This window comes from Lissotriton helveticus, chromosome 3_1 (assembly GCF_964261635.1).
Source record: "Lissotriton helveticus chromosome 3_1, aLisHel1.1, whole genome shotgun sequence".
In the NCBI taxonomy this organism is placed as follows: Eukaryota; Metazoa; Chordata; class Amphibia; order Caudata; family Salamandridae; genus Lissotriton; species Lissotriton helveticus.
Genome location: NC_136061.1, coordinates 711,761,287 through 711,785,880, shown reverse-complemented (window position 1 = coordinate 711,785,880; position 24,594 = coordinate 711,761,287). Strand labels below are relative to the sequence as shown.

Genomic DNA, 24,594 nt, shown 5'->3' with positions numbered 1-24,594 from the left:
ACAGCTAGGCACATTGCAAAAAAAGGGTCAGTTTTCACTGGAAGAATTTGATGTGTCCATGTTGGGTTTTGGGCCATTTCCAGTCGTGGACACTTGGCCTACCCACACAAGTGAGGTAGCGCTTTTATCAGGAGACTTGGGGGAACACAGAATAGTAGATCAAGTGTTATTACCCATTGACTTTCTTTGCATGCCTGCCTTTTAAATGTAAGACAATTTGTAAAAAAAGTAATTTTGAAAAATGACCACTGATTCACATGCTTGTATGGGTGCCCACAATTTTGGAGATGTGCAAAAAACGAGTGCTTTGAAACTCTATATTTTGTTGCCATTTCAGAAATATATTGGTTTCCTTGGTACCTATTTTTCACTCTTTATATTTTACCAATTGCGATATACCCGGTACACAATGAAAATCCATTGCTTTGCGCAGCTTCGTTATTGACTCTTGGTGAACCTACAAATCCTATGTATCCTCCACAACCTGAAGGGTCTAGTGGATGTAATGGTATATTGTTTTTAAACATCTGTCATACTTAGAAGAAGTTACAAGTAAAAACGTGGGCACAAATGGCAGTTTTTTCATCTCAATTTCAATATTTTCTATTTTCCACTGTCAGTTTCTAAAAAAAACCTAGAAAGATCTATACAAATGACCCATGCTGAATTCAGAATTTTGTCTAGTTTTCAGAACTGTATAGCTTTCTGGGATCCATTATTGGTTTCACACCCATTTCTACCACTAACTGGAAAAAAGTTGAAAGCACAAAAAATTTGAAAAATAGGCTATGTCCCAGTGAAATGACAAACTGTATAGAAAATGTTTGCTTTCTGACAAAAGTCTGCCTGTCCCTGAACGCTGAGAAGATGGTAATTTCTGCACTTCAAACGCTTTGATGCCATTTGCAGGGAACAAACCAGACGCTTTCTTCTGGCCCAATTTTTTCCCATTAAAAAAAAAAAAGAATAATAATTAGCTATATTTTGGCAACTTTCTGGGTCCCCTCCAAAAATCCACAAACCCTGGGTACCTTTAGAATCCTCTAGGGGGAAAAAAGGGCACAAATGTGAAGTTGATTGCTTATGTGGACAAAAAGATACAGGGACCTAAGCTCGAACCACCCCCAAATAGCAAAAAAAAGGCTTAGCGAAGGGAGGCCTGGCAGCGAAGGGGTTAAAGCAAGCACCTTATTTAATTTCAGCTCAATGTCTGCTATAATTTTTGTATCTTTAATGTGTTGCTTTTATTAAACGTCTCCTAATGTAAATAACAAAATGTGCAAATAACAACTTTACCGATCGATATATCACCCATGTAGTCTCGGTTCCCATTGATGTTGTGTTACCAGGCGACAGCTTCAGGCTCTGTCATGGGAAGACAGGCGTCTTCATTCTAGCTTGTGCAATCGTTTTGGAACTTTTCTTACGCTGCTTTGTGTGCTATATTTTTGTTCATTTTTTGTTTTTTTTGTATACAAAAAACTTCTCTTGAAATGTAAATACTAGCATGTCTACACACAGCTGCTTAGACTACGTGAAAATAACCACGTGCATTATTTTCGCGCTTTTATGCAGTGCTGTGGCATTGGGCAGCTTCACAAGGGCAGTGTTGTGGCAAGGCAGGCACCCAAATTTCAGCTCATAAATTATGCTAGTGTTGCTGCTGACAATTTGTGCTATAATTTATTTCATTTCTTTTTTTAAACCCCCATCCCTTGCATTTTATTTTTTTCCTGGGAAGTTCAACATCATTCTATTTACCTGTGTGTTTGCATGTCATTTTAAAGAAACATTGCAAATAAATATTACAACTAACATTCTCTTATTTTTGGGTAATGTGGAAGACATAAAAAAAACATGCGAAACACATTGTCAGGACCAGACTCCATTGGGTTTGCTAATGCTCGTTTAATTTGTGTTTTATAGCTCCAACATGCAACATTGGAAAAATATGGTGGGCACGTTTGAAAAAATGCTAGCCAGTCTTTAATTGTGGGAATGAGCCAAGTGATTTTTATAGTCTAGAAAATACCCCCTCTCCCCAAAAAAAATCTCCATGGCATGGAAGGAATATGTTTAAGTGGGCTAATGAAACATTCTGGCTTTTCACAGCAACCAAGAGCTTGGAGAACCATACAACTCAACCACATCCTCACTCTTCCTACAGCTTGTACATTATTGCCGTTGAAAATATATTTTTATTGAATGAAACTTAGCAGCCGCCTGTACATTACTTTTTAGACAGATATTTTTTTAATGAAAAACGTTCTGCTTTTCTTAAATAAGGATGCCCAAATTCAGTATGAAGAACATACAAGTCAGATTATGATGGAAAAACAAGAACTTGAGTGGAAAAATGTAAGTATTGCACTTGAACACAATGAACTTATACACCTAAAGTATATAGATTTTGAATTTAGATTCTGTTTATTACAAGCTAAAAGATATGTCGAAAGACCCATCAAATGTGCCAATATTTTTAGGAAGAACAATGGTTTCAAACGTTCATATACCATTTAAAGTTCAATTTGGTTACTAGTGTCGCCTTCATATCAGAGGTACATTTTTCACGCTCTATAGTCACTTTAGTAATCCTTTTCTAGAATACATGAAATGTAAAAATTATTCTTTGTCTAGCACATACTTTGCCCCATGGTGCCATGCTCAACATAAGTACAACATACTTCAGCGACAAGAGTGACTTTGTATCTCCCGCTTCGACTCTCCTCTTAGTTAACTCCTGATATCCTCATATCAAGAGACACTAGAACCATGCAACAGGGGAAGCAGTGTAACTTAAACTATGCAGAAAGAAAAGGTAATTTATGCAGAGTAATGTAACACATTTTGTGGTAGTACTTTGTCTTTATTTTTTTATTTTTAAGCAGGTTAACATTATCTGGGCACAGGTGTGACCTCTTTAGTATCCGTTTAACACCTGAATACAGCAATCAGCAACTGTAAGGTGGACAGAGAACCTTTGCAAAGGTCACTGCACCACATGGCAACTTGTGTGCCAACATTTTAGTAACTTTTGACCTTTTGAGCTATAAACTGCTTCATTTGTTAAAATCGGCAAATTATGCAACAGAAGAAAGGATTATGTGACAAGTGTTGTAAATCAATTTTGTGGAGAAGGATGCCACCACAGAATAACATAATTCCAGCGGCCTGCTCATACCAAGTAAATGATCCTGACTGGCTTTTCAAAGCATTGCCTTCTGGTAATTTAGGGACCGATTAGGATTGCGTTGAATCCGCATACTCCGGGCCGGGGGAAGCCACCGCTGGCCCGGAGGATGTGGATTCACCGCTGCGGTGCCTTCAAAGACCCCCCGCCAGATTAGGATGGCTGGGGGGTCAACGGCGGACGGTCTTCCCGTCCGCTTTTTCGCCGCGGTCGGCTTCCGACCGTGGCGGAAAAGCTCTAATATGGTCAGACACCACCAGCCATATTAGGATGCGTGTTCAGACATACTTTTCCACTGCGGTTTTTCCGCCGTGGGAAAGCAGGTGGTCCTTTGCAGAGTAAAGGGGGGGGTGCACATGGGGGTTAAGTTGCATGCACAAAGCGGCAGGTCCCGCGCGGTGCCTGCCGCTTTGTGCATGTAATTGCAAATCATGCATTTTTAACCTTGTGGCGGATGAGCACCCCGCCTGCAAGGTTAAAGATACGGGATGTGACCGCCAGGGTGGCGGTCACATCCTAATTGCACCGGAGGGACCGCCGCTGCCCCTGCGGACGGTCCCTCCACCTCGGAGGTGGCGGACGGACGCAGGTCCGTCCGCCATCCTAATAGGCCCCTAAGTTTGGTTTCAAGCACTGGAGGCCCTCAACGTTTTACACAGGTGCAACACCAAGTCTGGGATGACACAGCTCCCGGGGCGCATGCACTCCAAACCAGTGCGCGTGCACTCCAAACCTTTTCATAGAGGTTGGCACATGTCTTCCTTTCTGCCGTATAGCTACACTGTGATGAGGTTGCTCCAAATAACAATGGCCTACAGGGCAGCAGTTATTGTGGGGAAAAATATATATCTATATGTTTGCATCATCCAAATAAGTGAATCAATCCCATATTCTCCTCCACACTATCTCAGACCTACTGAGCTAACCGCCCTGACCACGCTGCTTGCTCCGTGCTCCTGAACACCCCTCCCCTTACAGATCTATTAAAGCTTGACCCCAGGCCCTGTATTGCCTTCTTTGACACATCATGGGTTAACAGCTGTGAAAAGCCTCTGAATCTTGCAGGTTGGCTTAAACTTGCTTTCTGGTCCCTTGTGCCCTCATATTGCTCTCTGTCCTGGGCCTGCATGACACTTCTATTTGTATATGTTTATGTTTGTGACATTTTTAGAGCGCGCAAATACCCGGGGGTGTCTCGGCGCTAGTGCAGAACCGTCACTGAGGTGGTGAATTTATACTGGGAAGAGCCATGTTTTTAATTTTTTCCTGAAGCTGAGGAGGGTCGGGCGGTTTTGATGTGGAGGGGAAGTGTGTTCCAAAGTTTAGAAGATGAAATGGTGAAACACCTGTCACCCCAGTTGACCTTTTTTGTTCGAGGGACTTTCAGCAAATGTGCAGAAGAAGAGCGGAGTGTTCTTGGGTGCTCAAGCGGGCGGAAAGCTGTTCTGAGGAACTGAGGACCCACGTTGTTGACTGCCTTGTAGGTGATACACAGGGCCTTAAATATAGTCCGGCTCCTGACAGGGAGCCAGTGTAGTTGGCGGATGTGAGAGGAAATGGATGTGAATTTGGGGACGTTTAAGAGGACTCTATGTACAACCGTATTTGGCCTTGGCCACATCTTATGATTTTACTGGTGACTGCACTTTCTGCCCTATATATTCTTCTGTGACTATCCATGAGGGGCAGAAGAAGCTTGTTCCAAGACGTCACACTGTGTCTGCATTCTGCCTTGGCATGCCAATAAACGGACAAAGGTGCAAGAACATTTCCTGTGTTTTGTGAGGCAGCTGGGGTCTATTTGTTTGCATCGCTCTGAGGAGGGTTGGAGGATTTATTGCCCGACTTAATGGATGTATTACCCAACAGAAGTGGCGTCAGAAGTGAGAAGCATTGAAGGACTGTAATGTCACCAGTTGATAAGTAGGCTGTAAAGCTAAAATAACTTGCTGGTGTGACTTTTCAGTGTTTCAAATGCTCAGTTAGAACATAGTATTTAAAAAAAAAGAAGAAAAAAGAGAGGAGGTAGTAACTGGCATCTAATCTAACTAGGGGACTGTAGAGAAACATTGAATGTTTTTTTTTCATCATTGATTGAATTCTTTTCCATCAAGTGATTGAAATTTTTATCATCATTGAAATATTTCTCTGTATCAACACCTTGGAGTTGATATGCGACAGGGGTCTATGGGACCTCATATATACGCAACAGGAGAGCCTAGGCACGACAATAATTTATGACCAAAGAATTAGAGGGACCAAGAAATAAAAACAACCCTCCCAGAGTGTAGCGTGGGAAGCATGGACTATTGGCTGGCTGCAGGACACAAGGAAGTGTTTTTCAAATTTGTGCTGTTCTGTCATTGATCAATGACTGTATTTAATTATGTTTGTGTTGATCTTTAAAAAGTATTGTCCTGCTATGTTTATTTGAAATGCTTCTTTGAGTGATATCAAAACAAATTGCATCAGAGAAGTCAAATTGTTTTATGTGGTGTCTGAGTGTTCCACAACTGTATATTTTTTCTCTCAAGTCTCTCTAACCAAATCGTAACCATTTTTTTTCCTACCAGGAGACAAATTTGTTTATCTTTCAGGGTTTAAAAATTGTAAGTGAAGGGCACAATGGGTACCGGAAATTCTAAAGGAACTATGGAGGTGGTAAGACCTCGCATGGGGAAAAAGACAAAGAAATTGTTTAAACAACTGTCATTAGAGAAGGATTTTTAATTACCAGCAGATAGCCCTGCAGCTCAGGTTGTAAGAGATACAAATTGTTTAGAATATGTAACTCCTTTTTGTGTGCTAGTTTGGACGTGGAAAGGGAATGAAGGGCAGTGGCCTAGATTTGGTTCTCTTGAGGTAGATGATATTGAACGCTTGAAGGAAAGTATACACTTAAAGGGTGACCCATCATGGGATTCACATTATGTAAAAGATTTTTTATAGCAGTGGCTTTCAATTGCAAAAAATAAAGCTCTCCTTTCAAAAAAGAAAGGCCTGGGGAATGCCTCCACTGAATATAAAGACTGTTCTGCAATAGCAATGGTGAATAGTGAGTGCAAGAAGCCTACTAAAAAAGAGCTAGAATTAGCAAAAGATTGGCCCACAACGTATAGCCAGTGTTTATTAGAATTAAGTAACAATGTGCACACAGTACAGCATTTGTTGTCACTATGGCAAAAGTGTAGGTTTTCAACTATTGAAGCAGACCGGGTTAAAGAAATACCAAATTCCACTACTTCTAGACGGGCTGCTGCTCTGCTATGTATTTGGACGCACCGCCAAGTAAATATTGATATAAATACGTTGAAAAACTGTTTATCGCCTCCAAGCCTTGGGGGAAGGAACAGACAATGAGCAAATAACTAGTAGCGCATTGACTGAGGGGGAGATTTTCTTGCTTACTGAGGAAGAAAGGAAAAGACAGAGAGTAGATGCAAATAGTGAATTTAATTCCTGGGTCTCAGAAAGAGCCAGCAATGAGAACAACCACCAAACATTGGGACAAAACATCCAGTCTGCAGGGCCTGTTTCTCCTGCACATCAATTCTCATTCATCCCCTCTTCCAGCAACTTCAATTTACCCATCACTTTCAGGCCCCTACATACAGTGTGAAAGACATAACACACCTGAGCAAGCACTGGCTTCACAACCAAGCTTAGCATGTGTACCTTATTTCCACATATCCCTAGAAGGTGATTTAACTAGGGTACCTGACATACCAACTAGCCCCAGAGAGGGTAGTTTTAGAACACCAGTCCTGAATGGGCACTTATCCTTAGGAGGGTACATGCTACATGCTTTTGAATCCCCAGCACAACCTTCCACTTTTGGTCTGAGAGATGATTTAGGACTGAGTGCAAAAGAGAGAAACGATGAGGAGGAACATGAGCAGTTGGCACACCTGAGGAAAGAGGCAGATGAGTTCCAAGAAGAAGTAAACACTGATAGGGAGGAAACACAACGCTCCATTAATAAACTACAGGATAGGCTAGAGAGGAGGGAACGGCTGATACATAAACGGTTACAAACACGGATCCTAAAGGGAAAGGGTGAGAACTCATATACTGATGACATACTATTGAACACTAAACTAACTGCACCAAAAATAGTGTTGGGGGGACAGCCATGCTAAAACCATGGACCCCCTTGAAGGCAACCCAAATGACTAAAGACGCACCACACCCACTGACTGCCAGTGTAAAATATTATGAGTGGCTTCATAAAATATGTTATGTTATGTTAGACTCATTTATTACGCGCACAGATGCTCCAGCGAAGGAGCGTCCTGGCACCCGACAAGGTAGCAACACAACACAACAGAAAGAAGTAAGATAAGAGATCTAAGGGAACAGAAGAGTTTTTACAGCTCGACGAAAAGTGAGCAAGTCACTTAGGGCACGTATCTCTCGGGGGAGAGAGTTCCACAGAGCAGCGGCGCGTACTCGAAAGGAGCGTCCGCCAGCACGGCTACGCTTAAAGCGGGGGACGACCGCCAGTTCAAGGTCCGATGATCTTAGAGAGCGGACCGGGGCATAAAGGGACAGAAGATTTGGTATTGCCTATACCCACCTCCCTTGAGATATAGAAATGCTATTAAAAATAGGATATGCGAGCAGATGGTCTTTAGTAAAAAGTGCATTCCAAATTCCACAGGAAAGGGATTGGACCATACTGACTAATAATATGGATGTCACAGAAAATAGATTGATTAATTGGTTAGAGTCTATCAGAGACAAAATTAATGGCCTAGCAGTTAAACATGGTGATTTTTCTCAAGTCACTGCCACGTTGCAGAAGCCAGGTGAGTCAGTGGCTGATTACATCTTAAGGTACAATGAAGCACGGGATAAAAGTGCAGAGGTACCACACACCACAGAGGCCTATAAGGTATTGGCTACGCAAACCCTTATGAATGGATTGCTAGCTTCTGTGGCCCACAGTTGTAAACTACGCCACCCTGATTGGTCCACTAAAGGATATCACAAGTTGTGCACGCTTCTCATAACTATGGAAAGAGCTAGTATTTTTAAGGTAAGGAAGGACACCGCTAAAAATGACAAAGGAATTATGTTGCAGCAAGTACAAAGAGAGGATGAGCCAGAGGAAATGTACTATCAGGTGGCACAGCAAAGACAGGATAATGGACAAGGATACCAGAGGAGAGACAAGAGTAGGGATCGGTGCTATAATTGCCAGAGGTATGGGCACTGGGGAAGCAATTGTAGAAATAATAGTGGTAGAAGGGACTGGAATGAGAGAAGTGACCAGTATAATAGAAATGATAGAAACAGGAATGAAAGGTTATACAGAAATGAGGCCCAGCCATCTGCACCACCCATGCCCAGAGACCTGAAGCAGACCCAGCACTCCCTGAGGTATCCTTTCCAGGAGCAACATGGATCCGCATAGGACAACGCGGAGAGAGAGATGGGACAAACTGCAGCAACCAGAGCCCAGTGCTTTATGATGAAGGTATCAGAGACACCAGAGGAGAATCCCATGTTTCAAATTAAGGTAGGAGATAAAGAGATCGATTTCCTAATAGACAGTGGAAACAAGTTGGGTACTGGTAGTGGTGAAACAGTCACTACTATAGCAGTAAATGGAATGATGATGCATGAAGAATTGTCAGAACCCCTACCAGTTTCTGTTGATGACTTCACAATGACCCATCAGTTTCTGCTGTCACCAGATGCACCCATCAATTTGCTGGGGAGAGACCTCCTCTGTAAAGTGCATGGAACATTATATTTTTCACAAAATGGGATTTACTTACAAGTACCTGAGGACAGGTTAGAATTGGCTAATAGCGGTACAAAAGGGGGTGGTGATGGACGGAGCATCTGAATCAATCAAACACTCACACCCAGTCAAAAGATCTGGGTTTAATCCATTACCGTTCTTTAGCCCACTCTGCCACCCCAGTTCAGACATGGCTATATGCAAATCAGTCTGACCCTGTGCCTCATGGGAACAGTCCAGCCCGAACTGTCAAGCCAGGTCTTCCCTGGACCGGAAACAAGCTTCCGAGGACCGGTTTCTGGCATTCCAGCCGTCTTCAGCCCGGCTTGCTTGAATCCAGTGGCAAAGTGAGCAAGGGACTCACGTCTGAGCATACCCTGCCACACTTATGGCGGCCAAAAGCGGTACAAAAGGGGGTGGTGATGGACGTAGCATCTGAATCAATCAAACACTCACACCCAGTCAAAAGATCTGGGTTTAATCCATCACCGTTCTTTAGCCCACTCTGCCACCCCAGTTCAGACATGGCTATATGCAAATCAGTCTGACCCTGTGCCTCATGGGAACAGTCCAGCCCGAACTGCCAAGCCATGTCTTCCCTGGACCGGAAACAAGCTTCCGAGGACCGGTTTCTGGCATTCCAGCCGTCTTCAGTCCGGCTTGCTTGAATCCAGTGGCAAAGTGAGCAAGGGACTCACGTCTGAGCATACCCTGCCACACTTATGGTGGCCAAAAGCAGTACAAAAGGGGGTGGTGATGGACGGAGCATCTGAATCAATCAAACACTCACACCCAGTCAAAAGATCTGGGTTTAATCCATCCATCACCGTTCTTTAGCCCACTCTGTCACCCCAGTTCAGACATGGCCATATGCAAATCAGTCTGACCCTGTGCCTCATGGGAACAGTCCAGCCTGGACTGCCAAGCCATGTCTTCCCTGGACTGGAAACAAGTTTCCGAGGACCGGTTTCTGGCATTCCAGCCGTCTTCAGCCCGGCTTGCTTGAATCCAGTGGCAAAGTGAGCAAGGGACTCATGTCTGAGCATACCCTGCCACACTTATGGCGACCAAAAGCGGTACAAAAGGGGGTGGTGATGGACGGAGCATCTGAATCAATCAAACACTCACACCCAGTCAAAAGATCTGGGTTTAATCCATCACCGTTCTTTAGCCCACTTTGCCACCCCAGTTCAGACATGACCATATGCAAATCAGTCTGACCCTGTGCCTCATGGGAACAGTCCAGCCCGAACTGCCAAGCCATGTATTCCCTGGACCGGAAACAAGCTTCCGAGGACCGGTTTCTGCTATTCCAGCCGTCTTCAGCCCGGCTTGCTTGAATCCAGTGGCAAAGTGAGCAAGGGACTCACGTCTGAGCATACCCTGCCACACTTATGGCGGCCAAAAGCGGTACAAAATGAGGTGGTGATGGACGGAGCATCTGAATCAATCAAACACTCACACCCAGTCAAAAGATCTGGGTTTAATCCATCACAGTTCTTTAGCCCACTCTGCCACCCCAGTTCAGACATGGCTCTATGCAAATCAGTCTGACCCTGTGCCTCATGGGAACAGTCCAGCCCGAACTGCCAAGCCATGTCTTCCCTGGACCGGAAACAAGTTTCCGAGGACCGGTTTCTGGCATTCCAGCCGTCTTCAGCCCGGCTTGCTTGAATCCAGTGGCAAAGTGAGCAAGGGACTCACGTCTGAGCATACCCTGCCACACTTATGGCGGCCAAAAGCGGTACAAAATGAGGTGGTGATGGACGGAGCATCTGAATCAATCAAACACTCACACCCAGTCAAAAGATCTGGGTTTAATCCATCACCGTTCTTTAGCCCACTCTGCCACCCCAGTTCAGACATGGCTATATGCAAATCAGTCTGACCCTGTGCCTCATGGGAACAGTCCAGCTCGAACTGCTAAGCCATGTCTTCCCTGGACCGGAAACAAGCTTCCGAGGACCGGTTTCTGGCATTCCAGCCGTCTTCAGCCCGGCTTGCTTGAATCCAGTGGCAAAGTGAGCAAGGGACTCACGTCTGAGCATACCCTGCCACACTTATGGTGGCCAAAAGCGGTACAAAAGGGGTTGGTGATGGACGGAGCATCTGAATCAATCAAACACTCATACCCAGTCAAAAGATCTGGGTTTAATCCATCACCGTTCTTTAGCCCACTCTGCCACCCCAGTTCCGACATGGCTATATGCAAATCAGTCTGACCCTGTGCCTCATGGGAACAGTCCAGCCCGAACTGCCAAGCCATGTCTTCCCTGGACCGGAAACAAGTTTCCGAGGACCGGTTTCTGGCATTCCAGCCGTCTTCAGCCCGGCTTGCTTGAATCCAGTGGCAAAGTGAGCAAGGGACTCACGTCTGAGCATACCCTGCCACACTTATGGCGGCCAAAAGCGGTACAAAATGAGGTGGTGATGGACGGAGCATCTGAATCAATCAAACACTCACACCCAGTCAAAAGATCTGGGTTTAATCCATCACCGTTCTTTAGCCCACTCTGCCACCCCAGTTCAGACATGGCTATATGCAAATCAGTCTGACCCTGTGCCTCATGGGAACAGTCCAGCTCGAACTGCCAAGCCATGTCTTCCCTGGACCGGAAACAAGCTTCCGAGGACCGGTTTCTGGCATTCCAGCCGTCTTCAGCCCGGCTTGCTTGAATCCAGTGGCAAAGTGAGCAAGGGACTCACGTCTGAGCATACCCTGCCACACTTATGGCGGCCAAAAGCGGTACAAAATGAGGTGGTGATGGACGGAGCATCTGAATCAATCAAACACTCACACCCAGTCAAAAGATCTGGGTTTAATCCATCACCGTTCTTTAGCCCACTCTGCCACCCCAGTTCAGACATGGCTATATGCAAATCAGTCTGACCCTGTGCCTCATGGGAACAGTCCAGCTCGAACTGCCAAGCCATGTCTTCCCTGGACCGGAAACAAGCTTCCGAGGACCGGTTTCTGGCATTCCAGCCATCTTCAGCCCGGCTTGCTTGAATCCAGTGGCAAAGTGAGCAAGGGACTCACGTCTGAGCATACCCTGCCACACTTATGGCGGCCAAAAGCGGTACAAAAGGGGTTGGTGATGGACGGAGCATCTGAATCAATCAAACACTCATACCCAGTCAAAAGATCTGGGTTTAATCCATCACCGTTCTTTAGCCCACTCTGCCGCCCCAGTTCCGACATGGCTATATGCAAATCAGTCTGACCCTGTGCCTCATGGGAACAGTCCAGCCCAAACTGCCAAGCCATGTCTTCCCTGGACCGGAAACAAGTTTCCGAGGACCGGTTTCTGGCATTCCAGCCGTCTTCAGCCCGGCTTGCTTGAATCCAGTGGCAAAGTGAGCAAGGGACTCACGTCTGAGCATACCCTGCCACACTTATGGCGGCCAAAAGCGGTACAAAATGAGGTGGTGATGGACGGAGCATCTGAATCAATCAAACACTCACACCCAGTCAAAAGATCTGGGTTTAATCCATCACCGTTCTTTAGCCCACTCTGCCACCCCAGTTCAGACATGGCTATATGCAAATCAGTCTGACCCTGTGCCTCATGGGAACAGTCCAGCCCGAACTGCCAAGCCATGTCTTCCCTGGACCGGAAACAAGCTTCCGAGGACCGGTTTCTGGCATTCCAGCCGTCTTCAGTCCGGCTTGCTTGAATCCAGTGGCAAAGTGAGCAAGGGACTCACGTCTGAGCATACCCTGCCACACTTATGGTGGCCAAAAGCAGTACAAAAGGGGGTGGTGATGGACGGAGCATCTGAATCAATCAAACACTCACACCCAGTCAAAAGATCTGGGTTTAATCCATCCATCACCGTTCTTTAGCCCACTCTGCCACCCCAGTTCAGACATGGCCATATGCAAATCAGTCTGACCCTGTGCCTCATGGGAACAGTCCAGCCTGGACTGCCAAGCCATGTCTTCCCTGGACTGGAAACAAGTTTCCGAGGACCGGTTTCTGGCATTCCAGCCGTCTTCAGCCCGGCTTGCTTGAATCCAGTGGCAAAGTGAGCAAGGGACTCATGTCTGAGCATACCCTGCCACACTTATGGCGACCAAAAGCGGTACAAAAGGGGGTGGTGATGGACGGAGCATCTGAATCAATCAAACACTCACACCCAGTCAAAAGATCTGGGTTTAATCCATCACCGTTCTTTAGCCCACTTTGCCACCCCAGTTCAGACATGACCATATGCAAATCAGTCTGACCCTGTGCCTCATGGAAACAGTCCAGCCCGAACTGCCAAGCCATGTATTCCCTGGACCGGAAACAAGCTTCCGAGGACCGGTTTCTGCTATTCCAGCCGTCTTCAGCCCGGCTTGCTTGAATCCAGTGGCAAAGTGAGCAAGGGACTCACGTCTGAGCATACCCTGCCACACTTATGGCGGCCAAAAGCGGTACAAAAGGGGGTGGTGATGGACGTAGCATCTGAATCAAGCAAACACTCACACCCAGTCAAAAGATCTGGGTTTAATCCATCACCGTTCTTTAGCCCACTCTGCCACCCCAGTTCAGACATGGCTATATGCAAATCAGTCTGACCCTGTGCCTCATGGGAACAGTCCAGCCCGAACTGCCAAGCCATGTCTTCCCTGGACCGGAAACAAGCTTCCGAGGACCGGTTTCTGGCATTCCAGCCGTCTTCAGTCCGGCTTGCTTGAATCCAGTGGCAAAGTGAGCAAGGGACTCACGTCTGAGCATACCCTGCCACACTTATGGCGACCAAAAGCGGTACAAAAGGGGGTGGTGATGGACGGAGCATCTGAATCAATCAAACACTCATACCCAGTCAAAAGATCTGGGTTTAATCCATCACCGTTCTTTAGCCCACTCTGCCACCCCAGTTCCGACATGGCTATATGCAAATCAGTCTGACCCTGTGCCTCATGGGAACAGTCCAGCCCGAACTGCCAAGCCATGTCTTTCCTGGACCGGAAACAAGTTTCCGAGGACCGGTTTCTGGCATTCCAGCCGTCTTCAGTCCGGCTTGCTTGAATCCAGTGGCAAAGTGAGCAAGGGACTCACGTCTGAGCATACCCTGCCACACTTATGGTGGCCAAAAGCAGTACAAAAGGGGGTGGTGATGGACGGAGCATCTGAATCAATCAAACACTCACACCCAGTCAAAAGATCTGGGTTTAATCCATCCATCACCGTTCTTTAGCCCACTCTGCCACCCCAGTTCAGACATGGCCATATGCAAATCAGTCTGACCCTGTGCCTCATGGGAACAGTCCAGCCTGGACTGCCAAGCCATGTCTTCCCTGGACTGGAAACAAGTTTCCGAGGACCGGTTTCTGGCATTCCAGCCGTCTTCAGCCCGGCTTGCTTGAATCCAGTGGCAAAGTGAGCAAGGGACTCATGTCTGAGCATACCCTGCCACACTTATGGCGACCAAAAGCGGTACAAAAGGGGGTGGTGATGGACGGAGCATCTGAATCAATCAAACACTCACACCCAGTCAAAAGATCTGGGTTTAATCCATCACCGTTCTTTAGCCCACTTTGCCACCCCAGTTCAGACATGACCATATGCAAATCAGTCTGACCCTGTGCCTCATGGGAACAGTCCAGCCCGAACTGCCAAGCCATGTATTCCCTGGACCGGAAACAAGCTTCCGAGGACCGGTTTCTGCTATTCCAGCCGTCTTCAGCCCGGCTTGCTTGAATCCAGTGGCAAAGTGAGCAAGGGACTCACGTCTGAGCATACCCTGCCACACTTATGGCGGCCAAAAGCGGTACAAAATGAGGTGGTGATGGACGGAGCATCTGAATCAATCAAACACTCACACCCAGTCAAAAGATCTGGGTTTAATCCATCACCGTTCTTTAGCCCACTCTGCCACCCCAGTTCAGACATGGCTCTATGCAAATCAGTCTGACCCTGTGCCTCATGGGAACAGTCCAGCCCGAACTGCCAAGCCATGTCTTCCCTGGACCGGAAACAAGTTTCCGAGGACCGGTTTCTGGCATTCCAGCCGTCTTCAGCCCGGCTTGCTTGAATCCAGTGGCAAAGTGAGCAAGGGACTCACGTCTGAGCATACCCTGCCACACTTATGGCGGCCAAAAGCGGTACAAAATGAGGTGGTGATGGACGGAGCATCTGAATCAATCAAACACTCACACCCAGTCAAAAGATCTGGGTTTAATCCATCACCGTTCTTTAGCCCACTCTGCCACCCCAGTTCAGACATGGCTATATGCAAATCAGTCTGACCCTGTGCCTCATGGGAACAGTCCAGCTCGAACTGCTAAGCCATGTCTTCCCTGGACCGGAAACAAGCTTCCGAGGACCGGTTTCTGGCATTCCAGCCGTCTTCAGCCCGGCTTGCTTGAATCCAGTGGCAAAGTGAGCAAGGGACTCACGTCTGAGCATACCCTGCCACACTTATGGTGGCCAAAAGCGGTACAAAAGGGGTTGGTGATGGACGGAGCATCTGAATCAATCAAACACTCATACCCAGTCAAAAGATCTGGGTTTAATCCATCACCGTTCTTTAGCCCACTCTGCCACCCCAGTTCCGACATGGCTATATGCAAATCAGTCTGACCCTGTGCCTCATGGGAACAGTCCAGCCCGAACTGCCAAGCCATGTCTTCCCTGGACCGGAAACAAGTTTCCGAGGACCGGTTTCTGGCATTCCAGCCGTCTTCAGCCCGGCTTGCTTGAATCCAGTGGCAAAGTGAGCAAGGGACTCACGTCTGAGCATACCCTGCCACACTTATGGCGGCCAAAAGCGGTACAAAATGAGGTGGTGATGGACGGAGCATCTGAATCAATCAAACACTCACACCCAGTCAAAAGATCTGGGTTTAATCCATCACCGTTCTTTAGCCCACTCTGCCACCCCAGTTCAGACATGGCTATATGCAAATCAGTCTGACCCTGTGCCTCATGGGAACAGTCCAGCTCGAACTGCCAAGCCATGTCTTCCCTGGACCGGAAACAAGCTTCCGAGGACCGGTTTCTGGCATTCCAGCCGTCTTCAGCCCGGCTTGCTTGAATCCAGTGGCAAAGTGAGCAAGGGACTCACGTCTGAGCATACCCTGCCACACTTATGGCGGCCAAAAGCGGTACAAAAGGGGGTGGTGATGGACGTAGCATCTGAATCAAGCAAACACTCACACCCAGTCAAAAGATCTGGGTTTAATCCATCACCGTTCTTTAGCCCACTCTGCCACCCCAGTTCAGACATGGCTATATGCAAATCAGTCTGACCCTGTGCCTCATGGGAACAGTCCAGCCCGAACTGCCAAGCCATGTCTTCCCTGGACCGGAAACAAGCTTCCGAGGACCGGTTTCTGGCATTCCAGCCGTCTTCAGTCCGGCTTGCTTGAATCCAGTGGCAAAGTGAGCAAGGGACTCACGTCTGAGCATACCCTGCCACACTTATGGCGGCCAAAAGCGGTACAAAAGGGGTTGGTGATGGACGGAGCATCTGAATCAATCAAACACTCATACCCAGTCAAAAGATCTGGGTTTAATCCATCACCGTTCTTTAGCCCACTCTGCCACCCCAGTTCCGACATGGCTATATGCAAATCAGTCTGACCCTGTGCCTCATGGGAACAGTCCAGCCCGAACTGCCAAGCCATGTCTTCCCTGGACCGGAAACAAGTTTCCGAGGACCGGTTTCTGGCATTCCAGCCGTCTTCAGCCCGGCTTGCTTGAATCCAGTGGCAAAGTGAGCAAGGGACTCACGTCTGAGCATACCCTGCCACACTTATGGCGGCCAAAAGCGGTACAAAATGAGGTGGTGATGGACGGAGCATCTGAATCAATCAAACACTCACACCCAGTCAAAAGATCTGGGTTTAATCCATCACCGTTCTTTAGCCCACTCTGCCACCCCAGTTCCGACATGGCTATATGCAAATCAGTCTGACCCTGTGCCTCATGGGAACAGTCCAGCCCAAACTGCCAAGCCATGTCTTCCCTGGACCGGAAACAAGTTTCCGAGGACCGGTTTCTGGCATTCCAGCCGTCTTCAGCCCGGCTTGCTTGAATCCAGTGGCAAAGTGAGCAAGGGACTCACGTCTGAGCATACCCTGCCACACTTATGGCGGCCAAAAGCGGTACAAAATGAGGTGGTGATGGACGGAGCATCTGAATCAATCAAACACTCACACCCAGTCAAAAGATCTGGGTTTAATCCATCACCGTTCTTTAGCCCACTCTGCCACCCCAGTTCAGACATGGCTATATGCAAATCAGTCTGACCCTGTGCCTCATGGGAACAGTCCAGCCCGAACTGCCAAGCCATGTCTTCCCTGGACCGGAAACAAGCTTCCGAGGACCGGTTTCTGGCATTCCAGCCGTCTTCAGTCCGGCTTGCTTGAATCCAGTGGCAAAGTGAGCAAGGGACTCACGTCTGAGCATACCCTGCCACACTTATGGTGGCCAAAAGCAGTACAAAAGGGGGTGGTGATGGACGGAGCATCTGAATCAATCAAACACTCACACCCAGTCAAAAGATCTGGGTTTAATCCATCCATCACCGTTCTTTAGCCCACTCTGCCACCCCAGTTCAGACATGGCCATATGCAAATCAGTCTGACCCTGTGCCTCATGGGAACAGTCCAGCCTGGACTGCCAAGCCATGTCTTCCCTGGACTGGAAACAAGTTTCCGAGGACCGGTTTCTGGCATTCCAGCCGTCTTCAGCCCGGCTTGCTTGAATCCAGTGGCAAAGTGAGCAAGGGACTCATGTCTGAGCATACCCTGCCACACTTATGGCGACCAAAAGCGGTACAAAAGGGGGTGGTGATGGACGGAGCATCTGAATCAATCAAACACTCACACCCAGTCAAAAGATCTGGGTTTAATCCATCACCGTTCTTTAGCCCACTTTGCCACCCCAGTTCAGACATGACCATATGCAAATCAGTCTGACCCTGTGCCTCATGGAAACAGTCCAGCCCGAACTGCCAAGCCATGTCTTCCCTGGACCGGAAACAAGCTTCCGAGGACCGGTTTCTGGCATTCCAGCCGTCTTCAGTCCGGCTTGCTTGAATCCAGTGGCAAAGTGAGCAAGGGACTCATGTCTGAGCATACCCTGCCACACTTATGGCGACCAAAAGCGGTACAAAAGGGGGTGGTGATGGACGGAGCATCTGAATCAATCAAACACTCACACCCAGTCAAAAGATCTGGGTTTAATCCATCACCGTTCTTTAGCCCACTTTGCCACCCCAGTTCAGACATGGCTATATGCAAATCAGTCTGACCCTGTGCCTCATGGGAACAGTCCAGCCCGAACTGCCAAGCCATGTCTTCCCTGGACCGGAAACAAGCTTCCGAGGACCGGTTTCTGGCATTCCAGCCGTCTTCAGTCCGGCTTGCTTGAATCCAGTGGCAAAGTGAGCAAGGGACTCACGTCTGAGCATACCCTGCCACACTTATGGCGGCCAAAAGCGGTACAAAAGGGGTTGGTGATGGACGGAGCATCTGAATCAATCAAACACTCATACCCAGTCAAAAGATCTGGGTTTAATCCATCACCGTTCTTTAGCCCACTCTGCCACCCCAGTTCCGACATGGCTATATGCAAATCAGTCTGACCCTGTGCCTCATGGGAACAGTCCAGCCCGAACTGCCAAGCCATGTCTTCCCTGGACCGGAAACAAGTTTCCGAGGACCGGTTTCTGGCATTCCAGCCGTCTTCAGCCCGGCTTGCTTGAATCCAGTGGCAAAGTGAGCAAGGGACTCACGTCTGAGCATACCCTGCCACACTTATGGCGGCCAAAAGCGGTACAAAATGAGGTGGTGATGGACGGAGCATCTGAATCAATCAAACACTCACACCCAGTCAAAAGATCTGGGTTTAATCCATCACCGTTCTTTAGCCCACTCTGCCACCCCAGTTCCGACATGGCTATATGCAAATCAGTCTGACCCTGTGCCTCATGGGAACAGTCCAGCCCAAACTGCCAAGCCATGTCTTCCCTGGACCGGAAACAAGTTTCCGAGGACCGGTTTCTGGCATTCCAGCCGTCTTCAGCCCGGCTTGCTTGAATCCAGTGGCAAAGTGAGCAAGGGACTCACGTCTGAGCATACCCTGCCACACTTATGGCGGCCAAAAGCGGTACAAAATGAGGTGGTGATGGACGGAGCATCTGAATCAATCAAACACTCACACCCAGTCAAAAGATCTGGGTTTAATCCATCACCGTTCTTTAGCCCACTCTGCCACCCCAGTTCAGACATGGCTCTATGCAAATCAGTCTGACCCTGTGCCTCATGGGAACAGTCCAGCCCGAACTGCCAAGCCATGTCTTCCCTGGACCGGAAACAAGTTTCCGAGGACCGGTTTCTGGCATTCCAGCCGTCTTCAGCCCGGCTTGCTTGAATCCAGTGGCAAAGTGAGCAAGGGACTCACGTCTGAGCATACCCTGCCACACTTATGGCGGCCAAAAGCGGTACAAAATGAGGTGGTGATGGACGGAGCATCTGAATCAATCAAACACTCACACCCAGTCAAAAGATCTGGGTTTAATCCATCACCGTTCTTTAGCCCACTCTGCCACCCCAGTTCAGACATGGCTATATGCAAATCAGTCTGACCCTGTGCCTCATGGGAACAGTCCAGCTCGAACTGCTAAGCCATGTCTTCCCTGGACCGGAAACAAGCTTCCGAGGACCGGTTTCTGGCATTCCAGCCGTCTTCAGCCCGGCTTGCTTGAATCCAGTGGCAAAGTGAGCAAGGGACTCACGTCTGAGCATACCCTGCCACACTTATGGTGGCCAAAAGCGGTACAAAAGGGGTTGGTGATGGACGGAGCATCTGAATCAATCAAACACTCATACCCAGTCAAAAGATCTGGGTTTAATCCATCACCGTTCTTTAGCCCACTCTGCCACCCCAGTTCCGACATGGCTATATGCAAATCAGTCTGACCCTGTGCCTCATGGGAACAGTCCAGCCCGAACTGCCAAGCCATGTCTTCCCTGGACCGGAAACAAGTTTCCGAGGACCGGTTTCTGGCATTCCAGCCGTCTTCAGCCCGGCTTGCTTGAATCCAGTGGCAAAGTGAGCAAGGGACTCACGTCTGAGCATACCCTGCCACACTTATGGCGGCCAAAAGCGGTACAAAATGAGGTGGTGATGGACGGAGCATCTGAATCAATCAAACACTCACACCCAGTCAAAAGATCTGGGTTTAATCCATCACCGTTCTTTAGCCCACTCTGCCACCCCAGTTCAGACATGGCTATATGCAAATCAGTCTGACCCTGTGCCTCATGGGAACAGTCCAGCTCGAACTGCCAAGCCATGTCTTCCCTGGACCGGAAACAAGCTTCCGAGGACCGGTTTCTGGCATTCCAGCCGTCTTCAGCCCGGCTTGCTTGAATCCAGTGGCAAAGTGAGCAAGGGACTCACGTCTGAGCATACCCTTCCACACTTATGGCGGCCAAAAGCGGTACAAAAGGGGGTGGTGATGGACGTAGCATCTGAATCAAGCAAACACTCACACCCAGTCAAAAGATCTGGGTTTAATCCATCACCGTTCTTTAGCCCACTCTGCCACCCCAGTTCAGACATGGCTATATGCAAATCAGTCTGACCCTGTGCCTCATGGGAACAGTCCAGCCCGAACTGCCAAGCCATGTCTTCCCTGGACCGGAAACAAGCTTCCGAGGACCGGTTTCTGGCATTCCAGCCGTCTTCAGTCCGGCTTGCTTGAATCCAGTGGCAAAGTGAGCAAGGGACTCACGTCTGAGCATACCCTGCCACACTTATGGCGGCCAAAAGCGGTACAAAAGGGGTTGGTGATGGACGGAGCATCTGAATCAATCAAACACTCATACCCAGTCAAAAGATCTGGGTTTAATCCATCACCGTTCTTTAGCCCACTCTGCCACCCCAGTTCCGACATGGCTATATGCAAATCAGTCTGACCCTGTGCCTCATGGGAACAGTCCAGCCCGAACTGCCAAGCCATGTCTTCCCTGGACCGGAAACAAGTTTCCGAGGACCGGTTTCTGGCATTCCAGCCGTCTTCAGCCCGGCTTGCTTGAATCCAGTGGCAAAGTGAGCAAGGGACTCACGTCTGAGCATACCCTGCCACACTTATGGCGGCCAAAAGCGGTACAAAATGAGGTGGTGATGGACGGAGCATCTGAATCAATCAAACACTCACACCCAGTCAAAAGATCTGGGTTTAATCCATCACCGTTCTTTAGCCCACTCTGCCACCCCAGTTCCGACATGGCTATATGCAAATCAGTCTGACCCTGTGCCTCATGGGAACAGTCCAGCCCAAACTGCCAAGCCATGTCTTCCCTGGACCGGAAACAAGTTTCCGAGGACCGGTTTCTGGCATTCCAGCCGTCTTCAGCCCGGCTTGCTTGAATCCAGTGGCAAAGTGAGCAAGGGACTCACGTCTGAGCATACCCTGCCACACTTATGGCGGCCAAAAGCGGTACAAAATGAGGTGGTGATGGACGGAGCATCTGAATCAATCAAACACTCACACCCAGTCAAAAGATCTGGGTTTAATCCATCACCGTTCTTTAGCCCACTCTGCCACCCCAGTTCAGACATGGCTATATGCAAATCAGTCTGACCCTGTGCCTCATGGGAACAGTCCAGCCCGAACTGCCAAGCCATGTCTTCCCTGGACCGGAAACAAGCTTCCGAGGACCGGTTTCTGGCATTCCAGCCGTCTTCAGTCCGGCTTGCTTGAATCCAGTGGCAAAGTGAGCAAGGGACTCACGTCTGAGCATACCCTGCCACACTTATGGTGGCCAAAAGCAGTACAAAAGGGGGTGGTGATGGACGGAGCATCTGAATCAATCAAACACTCACACCCAGTCAAAAGATCTGGGTTTAATCCATCCATCACCGTTCTTTAGCCCACTCTGCCACCCCAGTTCAGACATGGCCATATGCAAATCAGTCTGACCCTGTGCCTCATGGGAACAGTCCAGCCTGGACTGCCAAGCCATGTCTTCCCTGGACTGGAAACAAGTTTCCGAGGACCGGTTTCTGGCATTCCAGCCGTCTTCAGCCCGGCTTGCTTGAATCCAGTGGCAAAGTGAGCAAGGGACTCATGTCTGAGCATACCCTGCCACACTTATGGCGACCAAAAGCGGTACAAAAGGGGGTGGTGATGGACGGAGCATCTGAATCAATCAAACACTCACACCCAGTCAAAAGATCTGGGTTTAATCCATCACCGTTCTTTAGCCCACTTTGCCACCCCAGTTCAGACATGACCATATGCAAATCAGTCTGACCCTGTGCCTCATGGAAACAGTCCAGCCCGAACTGCCAAGCCATGTCTTCCCTGGACCGGAAACAAGCTTCCGAGGACCGGTTTCTGGCATTCCAGCCGTCTTCAGTCCGGCTTGCTTGAATCCAGTGGCAAAGTGAGCAAGGGACTCATGTCTGAGCATACCCTGCCACACTTATGGCGACCAAAAGCGGTACAAAAGGGGGTGGTGATGGACGGAGCATCTGAATCAATCAAACACTCACACCCAGTCAAAAGATCTGGGTTTAATCCATCACCGTTCTTTAGCCCACTTTGCCACCCCAGTTCAGACATGGCTATATGCAAATCAGTCTGACCCTGTGCCTCATGGGAACAGTCCAGCCCGAACTGCCAAGCCATGTCTTCCCTGGACCGGAAACAAGCTTCCGAGGACCGGTTTCTGGCATTCCAGCCGTCTTCAGTCCGGCTTGCTTGAATCCAGTGGCAAAGTGAGCAAGGGACTCACGTCTGAGCATACCCTGCCACACTTATGGCGGCCAAAAGCGGTACAAAAGGGGTTGGTGATGGACGGAGCATCTGAATCAATCAAACACTCATACCCAGTCAAAAGATCTGGGTTTAATCCATCACCGTTCTTTAGCCCACTCTGCCACCCCAGTTCCGACATGGCTATATGCAAATCAGTCTGACCCTGTGCCTCATGGGAACAGTCCAGCCCGAACTGCCAAGCCATGTCTTCCCTGGACCGGAAACAAGTTTCCGAGGACCGGTTTCTGGCATTCCAGCCGTCTTCAGCCCGGCTTGCTTGAATCCAGTGGCAAAGTGAGCAAGGGACTCACGTCTGAGCATACCCTGCCACACTTATGGCGGCCAAAAGCGGTACAAAATGAGGTGGTGATGGACGGAGCATCTGAATCAATCAAACACTCACACCCAGTCAAAAGATCTGGGTTTAATCCATCACCGTTCTTTAGCCCACTCTGCCACCCCAGTTCCGACATGGCTATATGCAAATCAGTCTGACCCTGTGCCTCATGGGAACAGTCCAGCCCAAACTGCCAAGCCATGTCTTCCCTGGACCGGAAACAAGTTTCCGAGGACCGGTTTCTGGCATTCCAGCCGTCTTCAGCCCGGCTTGCTTGAATCCAGTGGCAAAGTGAGCAAGGGACTCACGTCTGAGCATACCCTGCCACACTTATGGCGGCCAAAAGCGGTACAAAATGAGGTGGTGATGGACGGAGCATCTGAATCAATCAAACACTCACACCCAGTCAAAAGATCTGGGTTTAATCCATCACCGTTCTTTAGCCCACTCTGCCACCCCAGTTCAGACATGGCTATATGCAAATCAGTCTGACCCTGTGCCTCATGGGAACAGTCCAGCCCGAACTGCCAAGCCATGTCTTCCCTGGACCGGAAACAAGCTTCCGAGGACCGGTTTCTGGCATTCCAGCCGTCTTCAGTCCGGCTTGCTTGAATCCAGTGGCAAAGTGAGCAAGGGACTCACGTCTGAGCATACCCTGCCACACTTATGGTGGCCAAAAGCAGTACAAAAGGGGGTGGTGATGGACGGAGCATCTGAATCAATCAAACACTCACACCCAGTCAAAAGATCTGGGTTTAATCCATCCATCACCGTTCTTTAGCCCACTCTGCCACCCCAGTTCAGACATGGCCATATGCAAATCAGTCTGACCCTGTGCCTCATGGGAACAGTCCAGCCTGGACTGCCAAGCCATGTCTTCCCTGGACTGGAAACAAGTTTCCGAGGACCGGTTTCTGGCATTCCAGCCGTCTTCAGCCCGGCTTGCTTGAATCCAGTGGCAAAGTGAGCAAGGGACTCATGTCTGAGCATACCCTGCCACACTTATGGCGACCAAAAGCGGTACAAAAGGGGGTGGTGATGGACGGAGCATCTGAATCAATCAAACACTCACACCCAGTCAAAAGATCTGGGTTTAATCCATCACCGTTCTTTAGCCCACTTTGCCACCCCAGTTCAGACATGACCATATGCAAATCAGTCTGACCCTGTGCCTCATGGAAACAGTCCAGCCCGAACTGCCAAGCCATGTATTCCCTGGACCGGAAACAAGCTTCCGAGGACCGGTTTCTGCTATTCCAGCCGTCTTCAGCCCGGCTTGCTTGAATCCAGTGGCAAAGTGAGCAAGGGACTCACGTCTGAGCATACCCTGCCACACTTATGGCGGCCAAAAGCGGTACAAAAGGGGGTGGTGATGGACGTAGCATCTGAATCAAGCAAACACTCACACCCAGTCAAAAGATCTGGGTTTAATCCATCACCGTTCTTTAGCCCACTCTGCCACCCCAGTTCAGACATGGCTATATGCAAATCAGTCTGACCCTGTGCCTCATGGGAACAGTCCAGCCCGAACTGCCAAGCCATGTCTTCCCT

General features: G+C 48.8%; 1 protein-coding gene across 1 annotated transcript in view; it reads left to right on the top strand.

Moving 5' to 3' along the window:
* CCDC73 (coiled-coil domain containing 73) overlaps positions 1 to 24,594 on the top strand; it is a 2,033,683-nt gene that overhangs the window by 323,216 nt on the left and 1,685,873 nt on the right. Inside the window, exon 3 of the mRNA XM_078682465.1 lies at positions 2,287 to 2,358. Coding sequence (XP_078538591.1) covers positions 2,287 to 2,358 — 72 coding nt within the window. The remainder of the gene's footprint in view (positions 1 to 2,286; positions 2,359 to 24,594) is intronic.